The 19,500-nt window shown below is 38.4% G+C and overlaps 1 protein-coding gene across 3 annotated transcripts in view; it reads left to right on the top strand.

The window, feature by feature from the left end:
* The window catches only part of elmo3 (engulfment and cell motility 3), a 37,589-nt gene extending 18,335 nt beyond the window's left edge, over positions 1-19,254 (top strand). For 2 of the 3 annotated variants that reach the window (XM_063000096.1, XM_063000097.1), the window contains exons 7-21: positions 1,975-2,074; positions 2,430-2,581; positions 3,577-3,655; positions 4,922-4,972; positions 5,056-5,178; positions 6,491-6,613; positions 6,876-6,980; positions 7,940-8,048; positions 9,067-9,203; positions 15,593-15,756; positions 17,031-17,143; positions 17,637-17,741; positions 17,955-18,034; positions 18,160-18,240; positions 18,776-19,254. In XM_063000096.1, coding sequence (XP_062856166.1) covers positions 1,975-2,074; positions 2,430-2,581; positions 3,577-3,655; positions 4,922-4,972; positions 5,056-5,178; positions 6,491-6,613; positions 6,876-6,980; positions 7,940-8,048; positions 9,067-9,203; positions 15,593-15,756; positions 17,031-17,143; positions 17,637-17,741; positions 17,955-18,034; positions 18,160-18,240; positions 18,776-18,988 — 1,735 coding nt within the window. In that variant the 3' untranslated portion in view covers positions 18,989-19,254. Of the gene's footprint in view, positions 1-1,974; positions 2,075-2,429; positions 2,582-3,576; positions 3,656-4,921; positions 4,973-5,055; positions 5,179-6,490; positions 6,614-6,875; positions 6,981-7,939; positions 8,049-9,066; positions 9,204-12,791; positions 12,863-15,592; positions 15,757-17,030; positions 17,144-17,636; positions 17,742-17,954; positions 18,035-18,159; positions 18,241-18,775 lie in introns of those variants that run through there. The other variant, XM_063000098.1, reaches the window with a different exon arrangement.
* Positions 19,255-19,500: the final 246 nt, after the last annotated feature.

Below are 19,500 nucleotides of genomic sequence, written 5' to 3'. Positions count from 1 at the left end.
TTACCTGTCTTTCGTGACATGGCACATTATGCTGGAAGTAGCTATTATAAGATGGTAAGTAGGGCAGTGTTAGCTCAGTGGTTAAGGTACTGAACCAGTCATCAGAAGGTCCCTGGTATAAGCCCTGCCATCACCAAGTTGCAAATGTTGGGCCACTGAACAAGACACTTAACCTTCAATTGCTTGCTTTGTATGCATTGGATCAGCTGCAATTGTATATCTTCTTGTATAGAACTGTCTGTTAAATGCCATAAATGTAAAGTTTGGTCCATAACAGAAATTACATGGTCAGCAGCAATATGCAGTCAGGCTGTGGCATTAAAATTATACTCAGGCCAAATGTTCCAAGGAAACATTATCATAGCATACCACCACCATTAATAGCAGCCTAAGCTGTTGACCAGATACAGGGCTCTAGACTAACGTTTTGCACTGGTTGCACTGGTGCGCCTAACTTTTTTTTCTTAGGTGCACCAGCACAAAAGTAGGTGCACCCAAATTTTCGACCGCATCGCATTTAACACCGCAGTTTTACAGGTTCACTTTTTTTTTTTTTTTAAATCACTGTCCATACAGGCAATATTGACTTATATATAACTAACAATCTGGTCAACATGGCCTCGTCTGATGATCTGTTTGCTGCTGCTTGCCGCTGAAAGGCAGTGGGGAGAGGGGACACTTGGGCAGTGCATTTATCGCGGCATGTAATGTGTTTTATAGATGCATTGGGCTTTTTCAGCCTTTCAATTCGAAATGTATTAGAACCAGTCACAAATATACTATTGCCGGCCACTGTCTTCCCATGCTCTTTACAGTTAATATAGTAATTATACAGTTAATTATAGTATTATAGACTAATTATAGCACACTTATAAAAATTATAAAAATGAGTAAATGTGTATGTATGTGTGTATATCTATTTATATGTGTGTGTATATTTAAAATTATATGTTTGTGTGTGTGTGTATGGGGCTCTAGAGTGTTAGGGTAATCTTAAATGCAGTGCATTATATTATCTGCTTTACTGTATCTTTTACACAGATTCCCAAAATCGCTTGCGGTGCACTCACTGCGTATTTTGACTACATGTATTGTAATATATTATGGTCTTTTAGTTATTTTTATATTTTACTTAACAAAAATATTGTCGTGTTTTTACTTTCACTATCGCCACACTTTACCGCTAGCATTAGCCCCTTGCTACTATAGAGGGTCGGCTAAACTTACTGCAGAACGTCCGAACGCACGTGTATAAACCTGGTGCTGCATTCTGATTGGCTGAGCTGAATGTCGCTCACATATCACCGCTAGAATATTGTCCCGCCCTTCACTATCTCTGATTGGTTTAGACCATGATATTGGCCTAATGTGTGTCTGTTTTTTTTTTTTTTTTTTTCCTCGGATGCCTGGTGGCACCGGTGCGACCTGAGATTTTTTTAGTCGCACCATTGAGAAATTAGGTCCAAATCCAAGGGACCAAATTGGTCGCACTCTAGAGCCCTGAGATATATTGATTCAAACTTTTATGACAAATTCTGACCCTAACATTTTATCAAGTCTTTAACAGTCAAGTCGTGGTAAGTTTGTGTTCACTGTAGCCGCAGATTTCTGTTCTTGGGGTCCTTGGGCGTTGCAGCGATACAACAGTTTGAATCTCAGCTCTGCTTTCAGTCAGCTGGGCACCTGCACAGACACACGGTTGGTTGTAAGCCTGTAGGGGGAGGAGCAATGTCTAAAACAGGGTTCCTCATTGCTGGGCAATTACACCTGTGCCTGCATGGTGGCATCTAATCACAGATGGCAGTGCATGGCACTTTGCACACAATACTATGGTCCATGTTCAGTGGAGGTAAAGATTGGGGGTCCATGTTGCTATGTGACACCCACCCAACTCGCACAGTGCCATCCTAGGGAGCTAATATTTTAAACCCAAGCAGTAAAGCCAGAATTTAATGAGGTTTCTTATATGTGCAGGGCTCCTTTGATAATGACCCACACACTCACAGCCTTCATGGAGCTGATGGACCATGGTATTGTCTCCTGGGAAAACCTGTCCACTATTTTTATTAAAAAGGTGAGAGCCAAATCATGCACATTCTTCAAGCACGTTTAGCATGTGTCAGTTTTTACTGAATATTTTTAATATATTATTTTTAATCTATGTAGAACAATCAAACTTTAATCTGGGAGGCAAATATAAAACCTACACTGTGTGATAAATAGAAACCTGAAAATTTCTCTCAGCAACATGACTGGATTTGAATTTTGCCTCAGGTTACATAAGACACAAAACCAGTTGGTGCTAATTGTCCAAACTGATTAAAAAATGGAATGTCTCTTTAGAGTAACACTATTTAACCTGTAGTGTTAAAGTTGATATTAGGTGATGAAATTCCTTTTTTGACTTTTCTGTGTGTGTATACCCACAGATTGCCAGTTTCGTGAACGCTCCAGTGATGGACGCCTCCATCCAGCAGGTGTCCCTGGATATCCTGGAGAGCATGGTGCTGAGCAGCAGCAGTCTGTTCCGTCAGATTCGAGAGGAGATCACCCTGGATAGACTCATATCCCACCTGCAGGTGTAAGGACATTTGCACAGTTTATCTGGATTTGAAACAAAGCAACTTTATATCATGTTAATAATGTTTTCATTCTAATCATTCTGAAAGGTGTTTATAGCATGGCTTTTAAGATGTTCACCAGTATTACAGAACCTAAACATTTACTATTGACTTTTTGATCCATAAGAAAGTATGCCTAAATGAAATGTTAATAAAAAAAGGGGCGGGGCTGAACAATACCAAGACGTGAAACGAAGCTTTGTTTCCTACACCAAGTTTGTAGTTTGTCTAAAATGGGACACTACACAGGGTGTTATTTAAAGAAAATAGTTTTTATTCTCATAATACTTTGTATACGTTTAAAAAAAAATAAAAAATAGATTGCAGAGACAAATAATAATAATTAAATAAACAGATTTTAGCTGGCACAAACACGAAATGAACTTGAACACGAATGCCCCCTTATGGAGGCTTCAAATGATTGAGGGTCCGATTTCGACTGACCCCTCCGGATCTCCGAGGACTTCTGTTTACTTGTTTTTGGCGGCATGTTGTTGCTGAAGAGTTGTTAAAAGTGATACTGATAATACCTACACACATTCAGCAGAGAGAGACAAAAACACCACTTACTCCATCCCTGCTCGCTTAATTAAGTATATTTTGTACTGTGTTTAGTTTTGATGCATTGTTTGTGTTGTCTGAGTTGTAGAAATTATGGAGAAAATGTGGGTTGCTTTAAAAACCTTGCTTTACAGTACTTCACATCAACTGACCTTTTGCCTTATTGCAAATCTTCTGCCACATGCATCAACCCTTGCTGACCGAGGAGAGCCACAGACTAGCACCTGTCCTCTCGGACATATGCAAAGTTGTCTGCTGTTTCTTTTACACCAGCAAGTGCCAGATTTTCACAGAGTGCCATACAGAGAGATATACTATGCCTTAAGAATCCTCCAATAGACGTATCGGTACCTCAAACAGGGTCTGTGATTTTTTTTTTTTTTGTGCATTACAGGTCGAACCAGCAGCTTCAGACCAAAGCCATGGCTCTCCTCATGGCTCTCCTGCAGACTGCCAGGGACTCTGACAGGCGGGTGAGTTACCCTATTTCCTTATGCCATTGTGAACGTGGACGACCTTTGTTCAAAAAGAAACATGAGGTCCTGTTTCTGTATTAAGCATATTAAAGGCCCTGCAGTGTATAAATTTCTTCCTCTTAACAACATGCTAATGTCCATCGCAGCTGAACTGATACCTCAACTTCCTCTGTTCTTTTTGTGCAGATTAGTTTGATGGACATTCTAACACAGGGAGAAGTGCTTTCTCATTTTAGCCTAAAGTCACCTCACTTTAGTTCTGTTTTATTCGACAATTACAGGAAAAGTTTGTAATTGTAAATGTGATTGATGGGGGAGTGGGTACATTTTTACTGATGTACTAAGAAAAGGATTATTTATATGAAAAGGTTTGCGTATAGTGTCAGTAACGGCATTAAAACCAGGTCATCTTTGGATTATGTGTCCCACCCTATTTGGCTGGAATGAACTTCTCAGAGAAATTGGTCAGAGTGAAAGAACAAAAGTTGTTTTTGAAAAACAATTATGTTTCAATCATTGTGTGTGTTTTTTTAATCTGCCCTTCAGCACTTAAAATATTTCACGTCTCTTTGCTTTGTTTACCATTATAAGCCTTTTTTGATAGCCATAAACAAGCTTTGCATAAATTTTTGATTGAATCTTTGACTCCACCAGTATTGGTGGCGTGTTACTGAACGTTTTATACCATACACATTCCTAAAAAGTTTAAAGTGTAAAATGGTAGTCTTTGTTCCTTATTTTGTTCTCTTTCTGCAATGCAGCATTTCCACTGGCAGCAAAACAACCGCAAAGCACAATGCTGCCACCATGTACAATCAAACATGGTGGCAGCATTGTGCTTTGGGGTACTGTGTTGTTGGGATGGAATGCCTCACCTTTTTTTTCCTACTTCAAACATACTTCTAGTCATCTTGTCCAAATAACTGAATCTTTTTTTGTTTGTCAGAGCCCTGTATAGGGTGTTAGTCCTCTGCAAGGAATCACAAACTTTTACAAACAAGTTCACAGTTGAGAGTAGCCAGTTTACCTTCTGCATATTTTGGACAGTGCAAGAAAACTCGTTTTTAGTATAACAGCAATGCATTTGCTGTGGTTATGCATTACTTGAACACCCCAAGGAGTGCAGCATCGCCTGTGCTTGTCTTACTCACTTTGTGTCACAAACATGATGTTGAACAGTGTCCTCACAAGAGTTGCTTGTGTTGTGGTCTGAATCCTTATAAGTTGCTTACTGAAGCAGATGTGATTTGTTCTGTATTTCAGGATCTGTTTGCCTTCCTTGAGAGGAAGAATCTTCGCCAGTTTATTTATAAGGTGAACTTTAATTCATGTTTAATAGCAATAAACATGTTGGTTAGAAATGAACATACGTGTAAACTCCGATTTCTCTGTTTCAGAATATAATCCACAGTTCAGGTCAGATTGTAGATGAGATGGCTCACTACCTGTATGTGCTACAGTCCGTGTGTCTGAATCATCTGGAGGCTCGCATGAGAACACCTTTGGACTCCTTTAGCCAGGTGAGCTTTCTCTCCTTAAAAGGCTTGTCGCATTTTCTGCCAGAAATGTCATTAAAATTTGGATGTTTTCTAATTTGACAGTAAACAGAATAAAAACAAATGTATGCAAAGTTGCATATTTGACAGAATCTGTTAAAATTGCAGGGATGGGTCTTTTAGAGACTTAAAAAAACATCCAAAACCAAGTATTTGGATAGTCTGAACTGCGTAGCAACATTATATAATTTCACTTCACATCAGCTTCTCTGTCTGCTCATATAAACACACCCTTTTACTTGGTGGCATGAATTATTTATTTACTCCTCTTTTCAAATGTATAATTTATTTGCAGCTGATGTCGTAATTACAGCAATTACGTTTTATATAAATGTTTACATGCAGGGTCAGGACACGAGGACTGTGATGCTTTAAACTGCATATCTAGCAGAAACAAAAATGCCTAATTATAATTATTTATTCAACAGTTATTAGAGTTGAATGTGTTAATAAATCAGTGCTGAAGTTTAAATTAGAATTCATTTGAGTTTTATTCATTTCTGATTGGTTTGAAGTGACATATATAATAATAACATTTGCCAGTTTATTACATGACAGTAAACTGAAGTGAGTGGCTTTTGAGAATATCTTTGAATGTCCCTGAGTGGCCTAGTCAAACCGTATCAAACATTAGAGATGTAAATATGGCATTTCACAGACCCTCGCCATCCAGTATGAGAAAACTTGAGAGGATCTGCCTTGATGAATGTATAAACTGCCCAAATTCACGTGTGTAATGATTTTCGAGAAGCAGCTGTAATTGCTTCTACAAATTATTAAAACAATGATCTGACTGCTTTTGTAAGATATTTTAGTTTTTGTTTAATTAGTGTTTGAAAATCTCAAACGTACTTTCACTTTGTCTTCATAGGTAAATAAGTGCAGATTGGTGGAAAAATTTGTACTTATATTTGCATTCATAACTAAATTCACTACACAAATTGCGTAGAACATTAAGGGGTCTAAATGCTTTCTAAATTCACTATATGTGATGTCCACTGTGTTGTTGTATAAAATGATAGAATTTATCCAGCTATCCCTTTCATACCATGGTATTTTGTTAGTAAAATATTTGCATATGTAAATGAAAAAGCTAAAATTCTGATGTGGTTGAAAGGTGGAAATTTTTACTGTACCTCAGATACTTGTGACCCAAAGTTATTCATGCTCCATATGCTGTTATAGAAAATATTTTATTCTTTTTTTGAACTTTGAATCTAAAAAAGGTTTTTAAAAAATCACTCATCACTCATTTCTCTGTTTGTGTATGTTTTAGGAGCAGCGGGAGGCTCTGCACAGTTTAAGGCAGGCTGTGTTTGAAACGGACAACGAGGGCAATTTAAGTAATGACCGCCGGCGTTCGCTCTGCGCTAAAGAGTTTAAGAAGCTTGGTTTCTCTGTGAGTATACTCTACTAATGGTTTTATATTCTTCATTTTCATTAACCACTTTATACTGTTCACACTTGGACACACCGGGCACAAGGCAGGAATACCAGCGACAGATCGTCATGGCTGGATGATAGCACCACTGATAGCTTAGCTACTATGTTCCTTCATTCTTTCATATTTTTACTATTAATTTTTGTGACCTCAAATGTTTTAGATGACATGTTCCATAGACCGTACATTTTTAATGTGTCATTTTGTCTTTGTGTTGCAGAACAACAGTAATCCAGGACAGGACCTGGGACGGATTCCTCCAGGACTTCTCGCTCTCGACACCATGACATACTTTGCCTCCCGCTACCCTGATGCTTACAGCAGGGTAAGATACAAGTGACTCATTCACAGAGATACATACTACTTAGATGTCCAGTGATGCTCTTGTGTAAAAAGCATTGTGAATCAATTTCCATTATGCTGGTGTGTGCTGAAATAATACCCAAACAGTCATGCTCATAAAGCTCTTTGAATATAATCACTTCGCTAAAGTCTGATTTAAGGAACTGCATTAAAAAAATTACTTAAATCTTCAAGGGGTTAGCTAGACCACTAGCCAGTCTGTTGGTCAGATTTATTAATTAAACTAAGCTCAGTTAAGCAAGTAAGATGATTAAAGTGCTGGTGGGGGAAGGGTGGTGTTATAACCAGACCTGTTGTTTAATGTTAATTGCAGTTATTGACTAAATAATTTTTCCTTTCAGCAATTACTCTAGCCAATCAGCAATTCAGGGTTCGAAACCCCAGCTGTGCTATCTGCCATCTATATACAGACATAATTGGTTATGTCTTGAATTTGGCTATGTAAACCAATACTCGAGTGAATTTACGTACTTCAACCAAAACATGCAGCAAGCAGAAGTCCCCAAATTATAGCCAAATTAAAACCCACCCTGTAAGCATAGATGACAACCATGCAGAAATAGTTCTTATATTATAAAACTGTTGTCTTATCTTAGCACACATGTTTGTTCTCTGGTGGACCTATATAAAAACGACCCAATTTGTAAAAATTCTGGACTTCAATATCATATCTGAATCTAAAGCACCTAATATATTACCAGCAGTCTTAATGGCTCTGTAATAGATGGTCAGAGGTTTAAAGTGTATGCCATAGGTATAGCCAAATATATGCTCAAGTGGGATTAAAAACCAAACCTAACCTAATTTGGACTTATAGTTCTTGGATTTTGGTCCACACTTATTTGCATATTTAATACAGCTCTTACATTATAGCATAAGAGTAAAACAGTATTTTTTTCTTTGTTTTTAAAATTGCTGTAGTTTGTTTTGGAGAACAGCAGCCGTGAGGATAAGCACGAGTGCCCATTTGCCCGCAGCAGTATCCAGCTAACTCTCATTCTGTGTGAGATCCTGCGTATCGGAGAACCACGTAAGTTCAGGACCAAAACCAAGCATAATGTCCAAACAAGAGCACATAACAGTATCATGAGTTTCATTTATCTCTATAGTCTCTTTCACACATGTTGGTTTAACTGGGCGTCAACTGCTAATGAGTCGACTTAACGTGGTGAACGTGACACACAGATTTACCAGGTCTGGTACAATTGCTGAATAAATATGTGGGAACAAAAGCTGATGTCACCATCTAAAAGATATATTAAAGATTTAAACATGATCTTTTTTCCAATATGCTTTCCCTTGATCTTTCTGTACTGTGTTGGAGTGAGGATGTCTGTAATAATTAGAACACTGCACAAAATCTCACCTAATAATTCATACATTACTTAAGCTTGAACATGCCAATGTACAAACACAAAAATCTTATAAAGCTTTGTTTCCATGTCATGTATGAGATATTTATCAGTGTTTTATACCCAATTTATGCAACATCATCTTTTAAAAAACTAATCACAAACAAGAAATAGCTGCAGATTTAAATGACTGAGAAGTAAAAGTGCTTTTAGTGGCCCAGTTTCTATTGCCACCCCACCCAATTCAGTCATGGCCAATTGACGCTTATCTTTCTCTTGTGCTGCCGCCACCCACAATTGAGAAGGGCAGAGGCTGTCATGCACCCCCTCTAACAAAAGCAAGCTCTTGCTGGTCTGTTTAATAAATGTGGTTTTAAATAAAACACTGGTTAAGGTACTCTACTATTGACCGGCAGGTTGCTGGTTCAAACCCCAAGTTCCCACTGTTGAGCCCCTAAGGCCCCTAAACCTCAATTATTTGTTCTGTATTTAGTGACAGCTGTTAGCTGCTTTGGGAAAAGGCGTCTGCTAAATGTCGTAAATGTAAAATGTTACTTTTAGACATTTTTTTTTGGCAAATTATCTTATTAAACTGTGTATTGAGTTTAATTTTATCAGTTTTTTGTTGAGCTTTATTGAGCTTTTTTATCAGTCTTGCTCTCTCAATTCTTGTCTCATTTTTCTTCTGTCCTGCAGCTTCAGAGACAGGCTCCAACTACCACCCCATCTTCTTCGCGCAGGATCGGCTGCTGGAGGAACTTTTCTGTATTTGCATTCAGCTCCTCAACAAAACCTGGAAGGAGATGAGAGCCACACAGGAGGACTTTGATAAGGTACATTGTTGTATTTTTTCACCCCTTTTGACATATTAGACATATTAAGGTGTTATAAAACTGCTTAATACTGCTTAATATACATCATCAACATGTACACTTACTGGCAACTATATTGGTCTGTATTTGTACAAACCCCATTTACGGGAAAGTTAGGAACTAGAATTTGCATATAAATGTATGACTTTGCATAACAAAGTTTCAGGTTAGAAGTAGATGATGTATGTTGATTTTTGTTAAGAGAGTGGTGTCATTGTTTAATGTTTTATGAGACATTAAGGGATATTTGATACCGAAACCAGACTCTAGCACCAATACCAATGTAAAGATAAAAAGAATTAATTATAGGGATTTCCAATTATTTTTAGAATAATCAAGTGTTATGCTTAACCTTAGTTTCAATCCAGCTAATTATTATCTCACCTGGGAATGCAATCACAGTTAAGTATCACCATCCATCATCATATTGTTTAAATGATGTAAGATTTCAGAGTTAAAATGGATGAGGAAAATATTTACTAGCAGTGTACATATAAATCATGATCTTAATAGTAAACAGGTTCTTGAGAAGATCAGGTGTACCGTTATGTGATTTGTAGATGCATAACAAACTAAAACAAAGCCATAAAGAGATGCAGAAACTTTTGCAGATGAAGAAGTTGGTAATGAATGACGTGTCCCTGTTTTTACTATGAGCATTTTAGCAGAAAAGTCTTTAAACTGTCTCAAAACTGACTTGTGTGATTAAGTTGGGTGCGAGCAAAGACTTATATGTGCAGTGAATTTTACAAAGAGTAAATGCTTTTAATTAATTAAAGTCAGTACAGTGAAATAATTTTACCTGTTAAGTAGAAATTTCGAGAATAAAGTCTAAATGATTTCGAGATTAAAGTCGAAATATTATGGCGATAGCAACCTCCTCATGTTAAAATGAGGGATGTTCATGATTTGGTAAGTTATACTTTCTTATTAGTTTCACATATAAAGAAATCCCCAATCTCCTGTCACATCAGCACCAGTTTGTTATTAGCATAAGGGCACTGACATGGCTTTGCAATAAACTGTGTTTATTTAGAAGAACGTGCGCTCAAGTCTGCGTCGTTGCCAGTACTTCAACCGAGCCTTATGGACTCGCACGATAAACTAAAGCCGTATGGCATCGTTATAAATGGTTTCATTGACGGGTTTAGTCATCACGTCATGCGGATGGAAGTGTATTACTGAATAATCACAGTAACTCACATTGGAGACTGCCCTCAGCGCTCTTTGGCCCAAATATTTCGACTTTAATCTCGAAATAATTTTGACTTTATTCTCGAAATTGAAACTTAAACGACTTTATTCTCAAAATCAAAACTTAAAGTTTCAGTTCAATGCAAGTTAAGAGTACAGGACGGTGCAGAGCCTAACATATCTAGGAGAAAGCATATGTAAGCCTTCATCCTCCTGGATTGTTAACTGTAAAGTAATGGACGAGTATATGTCCAGATGTTTTATTAGTTCTTTTACCATGATTTTAGGTGAGGAAAATGCATCGTAAAACTGAAGGTCTCAAAGGTGCTCTTAAATGAACATCTGTAAATTGTCGTACTGCGTGACTGTGTGAAAGTGACCAGCTGTGCTGCTGATTTATAGTTAGTCATAAACACACAGCACAATGGAATATTTACTGCTCATCTAAACAAGTTGCACAGCTACAGATACTGAGAAGAAAAAACGCCAGTAATTCTCCTAAAGCAGCAGATTGTTTCTGAAATAGCTCACTTTTTATTGTGTGACAGAGTGTCCTGACTAGACAAAGTCATCTGACGGTGCCCCCAAAACACAAAAGGTTTGGGTGTTAACAGACGACTTTTTAACCTCTGGGCTGAAACAAGTGGCTTTTGTTTTTCAGTGAGTGCTTTCCCTCACAGTCCTCGTAGCTAGAGTCATGGTTTTTAAAAGGGTATTAGTGTCACAATAGCTATTCTACTCGGTTGGAAGTGAACTCTGTTGCAATCTGTTCCTAACACAATTGCTTAGTTAAATCAGCACTAAATGGTGCACATGATCAACAAACCCCAGTCCAGACAAAACATAATGAAGGACAGAAGCTCGCTTTGTAAACAAGTGGGTTTTTTTGCATATGTTTTTTTTTTCTCCTGCTTTTAACAGAAAATGAAGCTTTAAAAAGGCATAATTTTTGTTAAACTATTTATGAGGGACAAAACTTAAAGAAATGGACTAAAACAGAAAAGGAATCTCCTTATGCTAATGTTAAGGAATCCAGTATTAATTGTACTGATGTATTAAATTTACCACAGAAGCAAATTTTGTATTTGGGGGAAAAAGTGTATGACTAGGGCTATAACGATACATTCTACCCACAATGCGATGCGATTCACAATACTGGGTTCTTGATACAATTTTTTCCCAATTTTTTCCCAAACTGAAATTGAAGACAAATTATGACAAAGTTTCCTTTTATTATTTCTCTTAAAAAAATAAAATAAAATACAGTATTTGTGATTATCTTTTATTTATCTAAATAATCCCTATTTACATCCCTATGTATGACATTATCGTTCTTAAGTTAACTTGCAGAAATATAACTCTGATTTACACTAGATGCTAAGTATAATTTTAGTAACTAGTCATTTCTAAGCTGTTTAACAACACATTTCAATTTTACATTTAAATTTGTACAATTTACTTGTAATAAGGGTGTTTCATACAGACAACAGTGTGATGATACGCAAATTAAGAAACACTAAACTTGCTAATCTAGCTAGCTAACTTATGTTAACTCGTTTATTTGGACAGGTTGGATTGCTGTTATGTAGATTCTTCAGAATGGAACGATGCAAACTGAGACTCTTGATGCCTAAGTCCTATTCATCTTTAGCTATGCCAACTGAAAGCTATTTTACTAGCTATGTTTAGCTAGCTGGCCAGCTATGTTCTAATGTTTTTAGTGTTTTTTAGCAGTAAGACATATCACTTTGATACATTTGTATGTTCGTTTTTTTTTATCCAGCTATTAATCTGCCAGTCTTTCTGTCTACAGTTACCTGTCTGTCTTTTTACTGTTGGTCTGATTAGCTTTATGTCTATCTGTCTGTCTGTGTGTCTAGTGGTGTTTTTCTGTCTGTTTCTGTCTACTTTTAGGCATGTCTTTGCTTACTTTTGTCTGTCTGCAAGTCTGTTGATGGCTATCTATCTTTCTGTCTGTCATCTGTCTGTTCCCGTCTGTTGCTGTATGTATATTTGTCTAGACTATTTGTTCAACCATATGTCCTTATTTCTTACTTTTTCTAAACACATCTACAGTGGATTGCAGTGCACAACTTTTTTGGGGGGTTGCTGTGTTTTTAAAGCAGCCTTAACACATTTTCCCCCACAAGATGTGAGCTCATTGGTTTCTAGTTCATATTCCTCCATATGTGCCATTCGCTCTGTTTTGTGTTCTTTACACCTCTGCTCTGTACCTCCCCTTCTCCTTTAAACCCTTTTTTTTCTTTTCTTTTTTCCATTTTCTTTCTTCTCCAGTTTTTTTTACGTCTTTTTCCTGAACCGCCAGACTGTGCTGTTTGTCTCCACTGTTAATAATCTCTGGCAGCCCGTTTCTCCAGGCTGCTTCATGGAGCCCAACATCAGTGTGTGTGTGGGTCCAGCTGTAGGTTTGTGTGAGTGCATTGGTGTGTATTCTCTCATTTAAGGGTGGGTGTTTAAAGGGATGCTCCTGTTTTGGGAAATATGCATGTGTGTTGCAGGTGCTTTAGGGGAGGATCTGTAGACTTGCATGTGAACACACACACACAGACACACACACACACAGACACACACACACACACACACACACACACACACACACAGAGGCACGAAAAGGTGAGGATTCATAAGGACAGACTTTACCACAGCAGAGGTAGGTTTACAAGATTAATACTTAATTATAGCATTAAGTAAAGGATGACAATTTCAAGAGCTGATCTTCAAGACTAATGCTGAAAAACAGAAATAGAAAAGAGATTAAAAAAAAAAAGTCTGGGCGAAATGATAGTTGTGCTGTGATTGTGTTTGTGTGTGTTGACAGTACTTTAGCTGTGTTACTCAGTACCAGTTAGCACTAGCCCTTCGCTATCAGCTGTGTAAAAAGCTTTTTGCTGTTAGTCCATGTTGCAGAACTTTAGTGTTTGTTCTCATTACTTGCCTTTGATATGTTTTATATCTGGATGTCTTATTTAGTTTTAACAAAGTATCAAACATCTTAAAGACAACTGCAAACACTTCTTGAAATTTTTAGCTCTTTGCCAAACTAAACTGATCGAACCATATCATCCAGTGAAGATTAACATATTTATGTACATGTGCATGGATGGTAGGTAGGATCAAGAAGAAAACAAAATATCGTTTCAGGATTTCATTATGACTGTATAATGAATCCAGCTTTAAATTTGCAATGGTTAATCTTTTTCCAGTGTCAGTGAAATCTGGAACTGTTCAGTGCTTTTCCATTACAAAGCTGGTAAAATCGGTTAGTACCAGCACCAAATTGCTTCAGAGCTGGAAGTAAGAAGCTGTGACGTCCAAGCATGGGACTTTTTAACTACCTTAAAAAAATAGTGTCTTGAGTGGGTGGGGGTTAAAATGACTGATGTAGCAATTGTACTGGAACAGAATAACTGCTGCCATAAGGATTATTATAACATAGAAAAAGAAACAAAGTTTCTGTGAAATTTTTGCAGATCAACATTTGGTGAGAGTAAAGTTTGCAAGAGAAAGCAGGTGCAAATTATAAATTTGTTGAAATCTGACCTGTGAATTTGCGAATGTGATGATTAGGCCGACTGCTCTGCTGTATTGACCTCTGAAGGGGTCCTTCAGGTGGGTACACAGCTGAACCAAAATGCTAGAAGTACTTACTGATGGAGCATACTATCTAAAATGTAATACAATATTACTGTCATACAATATATTGTATTGTAATACTTACTTAATACTTTTACTGTAATACTTAATGTTTCTTACGCACCTTGAGCCTTACTTAATTATAAATTTTTAACTGAGTCACCAAAAACATTGATGTAACCATATATTTATTTATATTTTTATTATGAGGTGGTTTTGTCCTAGGACCTGATACCCTGATATTTATGAAGCTTAAATAAATGATCAAATTGTCTGTCTTGCTAAATTGCTAATTAAACCACAATGGTGAACCATTTCAGGCTAAAATCTCCTTGGCTCAGCATGCCCACTATGCATGGTGGCTCAGTGGGAAGCACTGTTGCCTCAAAAGCAAGAAGGTCCTGGGTTCAATCCCCAGGTGAGGTGGTTCGGGTCCTTTTGGAGTTTGCATTTTCTCCCTGTGTCTGTGTGGGTTTCAAAGATGTGGAGATACAAAATTGTCCATGACTGTGTTCGATATTAAACTTGTGAACTGATGAATCTTGTGTAACGAGTAACTACCGTGTCTGTCATGAATGTAACCAAAGAGTGTAAAACCACATCTGGTATCTGGTATATTTTTTCAAAGTTTTCCAATTTGTCTGAATGCTTTTGTGTAAATTTTAGAAGCATTTGTTTTGTGCAGGGTGTGGGAATGGAGATGGCTGTTGCAGTTTATTGATTCTTATTTGCTTTATTAAAAATATTTTTTTCTCTGTTTTACTTTGTTGTCACATCTTGCGTTAGGATCTAAAACCATTTCATGTGATATAAAACAACACAAAACAATTTCAAATGTATTTATTTTTTTCAACATTTGTTCATTCATTAAAGTGAAAATGGTTAAACAACCCCTATATAACCATTGCTTTCTGTTTCAAGAGAAGCAATTGCTCCCTCATTAGGCCAGTCAAACATTCTAGTTTAGCATTGCCATGCTCCCGTCCATGGATTATTAGAGAGAGAGAAGGTGGGTGGGATAGAGCAGGGCTTGGTTGGTGGTTGGTTGGTTGAATTGTATGGATGTGAACAGAGGTCAGTCCTCTTTAAACGGCTGAGTTAGCATAGCATTGTGCTGCTGTCACCACCACAGCTGGAGATCCTGCACTGCACTGAGAGAGTCTGAATTCTTTTGTGTCTGCTCATTCTTCTTCTTTTCATTTCCACCTCTTCGTCTTTCCTCATCTTACCCCGTCCCTCCCTCGCTCCCGACCTCTGCCAGAGGTGAAAAGAGGTCAATATGTTAGTGTGTGTGGGAGTGCTCATCAGGTCTTTTTTGGTGGGGCAGGTCACTCATTAATGTCACATTACGCATGTAGACATGCTTGAGATGCTATGCTGCTCGTTTAACTAATGCAGCTCAGCACGGTAATGAATAACAAAAAGCACTCAAGTGATGTTTGCTCAAGAATCCCATGCCTGATGCGCTGGTCTGTGTGGTGTTTGTATACGCTCGTGTACAGGTGATGCAGGTGGTACGGGAGCAGATCACGAGGACCCTGTCGAATAAACCCACCTCACTGGAGCTCTTCAAGAACAAAGTAAATGCACTTAACTACAGCGAGATCCTTAAACTGCGCCAGACCGAGAGGCTGCACCAGGAGGAGACGCTTGCACCGCCAGTACTGTGAGTAAGCCGTATCAATGTGACACACCTATCAAGCAGTGGGTAACACTGTCGCCTTACAGCAAGAAGGCCCTGGGTTCGATCCCCAGTGGGAGCAGTCCGAGTCCTTTCTGTGTGGAGTTTGCATGTTCTCCCTGTGTCTGTCAGTCTAAAGACATGCAAGTGAGGTGAATTGGAGACACAAAATTGTCCATGACTGTTTGACATTAAACTTGTGAACTGATGAATCTTGTGTAACTAGTGACTACCTGTTCTGTCATGAATGTAACCGAAGTGAACTTAAATTTTTGAGGCATTGTAATAAAACTGGGAATTTGTGATTGTGCCTGCCAAGTGGCCCAGCAACATATCATTCTTCCTATTCTCCGGAGTTTGTGAGTTTGAACCTCTGTGATTGCTTCAAGTTCACTGCAAATCATTCAAAATGCAGCTGCCCGCCTGGTTTTATCCAACCTAAACACTGCCACATCACCCCACTGCTGCATTCTCTTTACTGGCTTCCTGTAGCTGCCCATGTTCAGTTTAAAACAATGATGCTTGCCTACAAAGCCAAATACCACGCAAGCTTCAAGCCACTAGTCTCACTCATCTTGATTCTCCACCCAGAACTCGAGGAACTTGATGACCCACCTCTTTACTAAGCACTAAGCTGAGAACTAACATGCACTTACTAGCCTTCTATAGCATCTTATTTATTAAAAACACCTTAGTTCTAACTGGATTTCAGCATATTTGTATCACTGGACTGTTGTTTACTTAAACTAGAGTAGGCAAATGTTTACAGTGGAAGCAGAGCTTCTGGATAAGAGCGTCTGCTAAATGCCGAAAATGTAAATGAAATGTGCAGAAATAGCAAACTCTTTCATTTCATTCTCTTCAACTGCTTTGTCTTGGTCAAGGTCAGGCTTGGCTGGAAACACTGGACACAAGGCAGGAATACTTGACTAACATGAGTGCCCAGCCATACAAATGCTGTTTTGACTGAGTGAACACAAATTCCCACAGACATACTTCAAAGTCTTGTGAGAAGCCATGTGAGAGCCTTATTCGGAAGCATGGCGGCTGTTATACTTAAAAAGGTCACATAGAGGTTTTACTGTTACTTGTTTTTGAAATGGGAGCTGATACTTATTTAGGATTGGCTGGTGTCAGCTTGTTATAAGAAGAACATTGTGTATGGTTTACCAGGATATTGAATGCACAGATAGTTATAAACATTGCTCATCCTGCATTATTTCCAGTAGTTTGATGTGTGTTTGTATTGATTTTTGCAGTGAGCTAAAGGAACGTCTGAAGCCGGAGTTGCTGGAGCTGATCAGGCAGCAGAGATTGAACCGCCTTTGTCATGGTACCCTGTTCCGCAAAATCAGCAGCCGCCGGAGACAAGGTGAGAAACCTTAATGTACCGGTACATCAAATTTAGGGCACTAGGGTAATGCAACAGTTTACCACCGCTAAGATCCACAGACAACCACACTCACCTTCGTCTGAGGATGAAAGGTTGAACAGGAAATCAGCTCCTTGATGCTGCAACAGCGACATCTACTGTTTGGTTGAAGCACCAGCACGAGGTTTACTCTGTTAATTAACATTTAACAAACTGTAATGACACAGTTAATTGTGTACTTATTAGAAATAACTTATTGCGTACACTTTTGGAAACAAAAGCAATACATTTAAGTGCTGCCTGCATCAAAATTGCACACTTACCAAGTATCATCCTGGCTTTACTGTCTTATTTTTTAGCCTGCTCAGAACAAAGTTTTTAGTTTTTTTCTGTTATACATATTATTATGTATTGTTTGAGTCATCATCGTAAATGGTAGTTTGTACCCAAAGGAAGAAAATCTTTTGTAACAGCTGATGACTGATTATTTCAGATAAGTTGTGGTACTGTCGGCTCTCTCCTAATCACAAAGTCCTGCACTATGGTGATGTAGCGGATGACTCGGATACACCCTCCATCGAGAGTCTGCAAGAAAAGAGTGAGTGCTCCTCTCACATTTCCTTTTCCAGTGATTCATTTAACATATGCTTTTGATTTTTAAGACTTTCCAACTGCAGTCATTCCTCACAGACTGATCCTGTAGCTTTATCGTGTCTCATTGCTGCTGGTGTAGATACCGTAGCCACGTAGCTCCAGTGCAAAACTAAAATATGGACTTCTTTATTTCTTTGTTGTTGTTGTTGTTTCTCAGTCCCTGTGGCAGATATCAAAGCTTTGCTGACTGGGAAAGACTGTCCTCACATGAAAGAAAACAAGGGCAAGCAGACCAAGGTTTGGTTTGATCAATTTCAGTTTTAAAATGTTGCACATAAAGTCTGTAATAAGTTCAATATTGACTCTCTCACATGTAAGAATTAATTACTTTCAATAGTATTATTTGTGTTTTTGTTGTTTAGGAAATGTTGGACCTGGCATTCAGCATTACGTATGATGTTGAGGAGTACAGCTTGAATTTTATTGCCTCTTCCAGAACAGATGTACGTATTGTTCATTCGCTCTCATCTTTTTTGACAATGTTTACTGTTTTTTGTATCTTTTTTTGCATTTCCCCCAAATTTTTCTTCCTATTTAGTCGTATCCAATTGCCCGATTGCATTACGCTTCCTCTTGACCACTGATGTTGATCCCCGTTTTTTTGCAGTTGAGGTGGGTATATTGCTGCTCACGCATTCGCTGACCCATGCGCAGCAGTTAACAGAACCCTTTTCCACTCATGCACTCTGCACAGACGGTCTCTCGCCAATCTGGGTCCTTACACAGCGTTTAAAAACCGCTCCCACATATTTCGGTCATCCCTCCCTGCAGCCAATTATGCCCGGTAGATGGCATCCAGCCGACCGGTGGCAACGCCGAGTTTCAAACCGAGGAGTTCAGAATCTTGGCGCTGGTGCGCTAGCGGAATATCCCGCTGCGCCACCTGGGAGCCATTTAACATTTTTTTTGATCAGTGTATATCCTTCTGTTTATTTCTTTTTGGTGATCTCACTCTCTCTCTTTTCCTCTTTCTGTCAGTTCTGCTTGTGGACAGACGGGTTGAACGTTCTTCTGGGGAAGGAAATGAGCAGTGAGTCGATGCGCAGTGAGCTGGAGATCCTCCTCTCCATGGAGATCAAACTCCGCCTTTTGGACCTGGAGAACGTCCCTATTCCCGATAGTGCCCCACCCGTCCCCAAACCGCCCAGCAACTTAAACTTCTGCTACGACTTCAGCCAGGCTGAGCAGTAACACCACTGGATGAGAAAAAACTCTGCTCCTTCTACACAATCCACACCAGTCTACTAACAGATGGAAGGTTGAAATGTTCTGTTCTGCAGATTACTGGGGAAAAGACAATTGTGCCTTAGAGATTAAACGTGTTAAAAGCCACTAAACCTTGACTGACACTGTCGAGAACGATGCTGCACGTCACTGCCTTTGTAGGACTAAATTAAAAGTCAACAGATTTCTATACTGGAGGAATTGCAGGGTGCACATAAATACCTTTTCTTTTATTCTTTTATTTACTGCACTCCTTTCTTAATAGTGTTTACTCTTTCCCACTTTCTTAATCATATTTCAAATGGACTGCAGCTTAATTAGGTACGTTAGGTACGTTAAATATCAATCATAATTATTCATGATATTTTATCCAGTATTGGAATAAGTAGAAGTAGAGTTTTGTAAATGGTACACCACACAAAACATTATGAAACTCGCTTACTGCTACTAATACTATGTGATTTATGACATTCAAGTTC

The sequence above is a fragment of the Trichomycterus rosablanca genome, chromosome 8 (assembly GCF_030014385.1).
Source record: "Trichomycterus rosablanca isolate fTriRos1 chromosome 8, fTriRos1.hap1, whole genome shotgun sequence".
In the NCBI taxonomy this organism is placed as follows: Eukaryota; Metazoa; Chordata; class Actinopteri; order Siluriformes; family Trichomycteridae; genus Trichomycterus; species Trichomycterus rosablanca.
The sequence above is the reverse complement of the archived record's forward strand: the minus strand, read 5'-3'. Positions and strand labels throughout refer to the sequence as shown.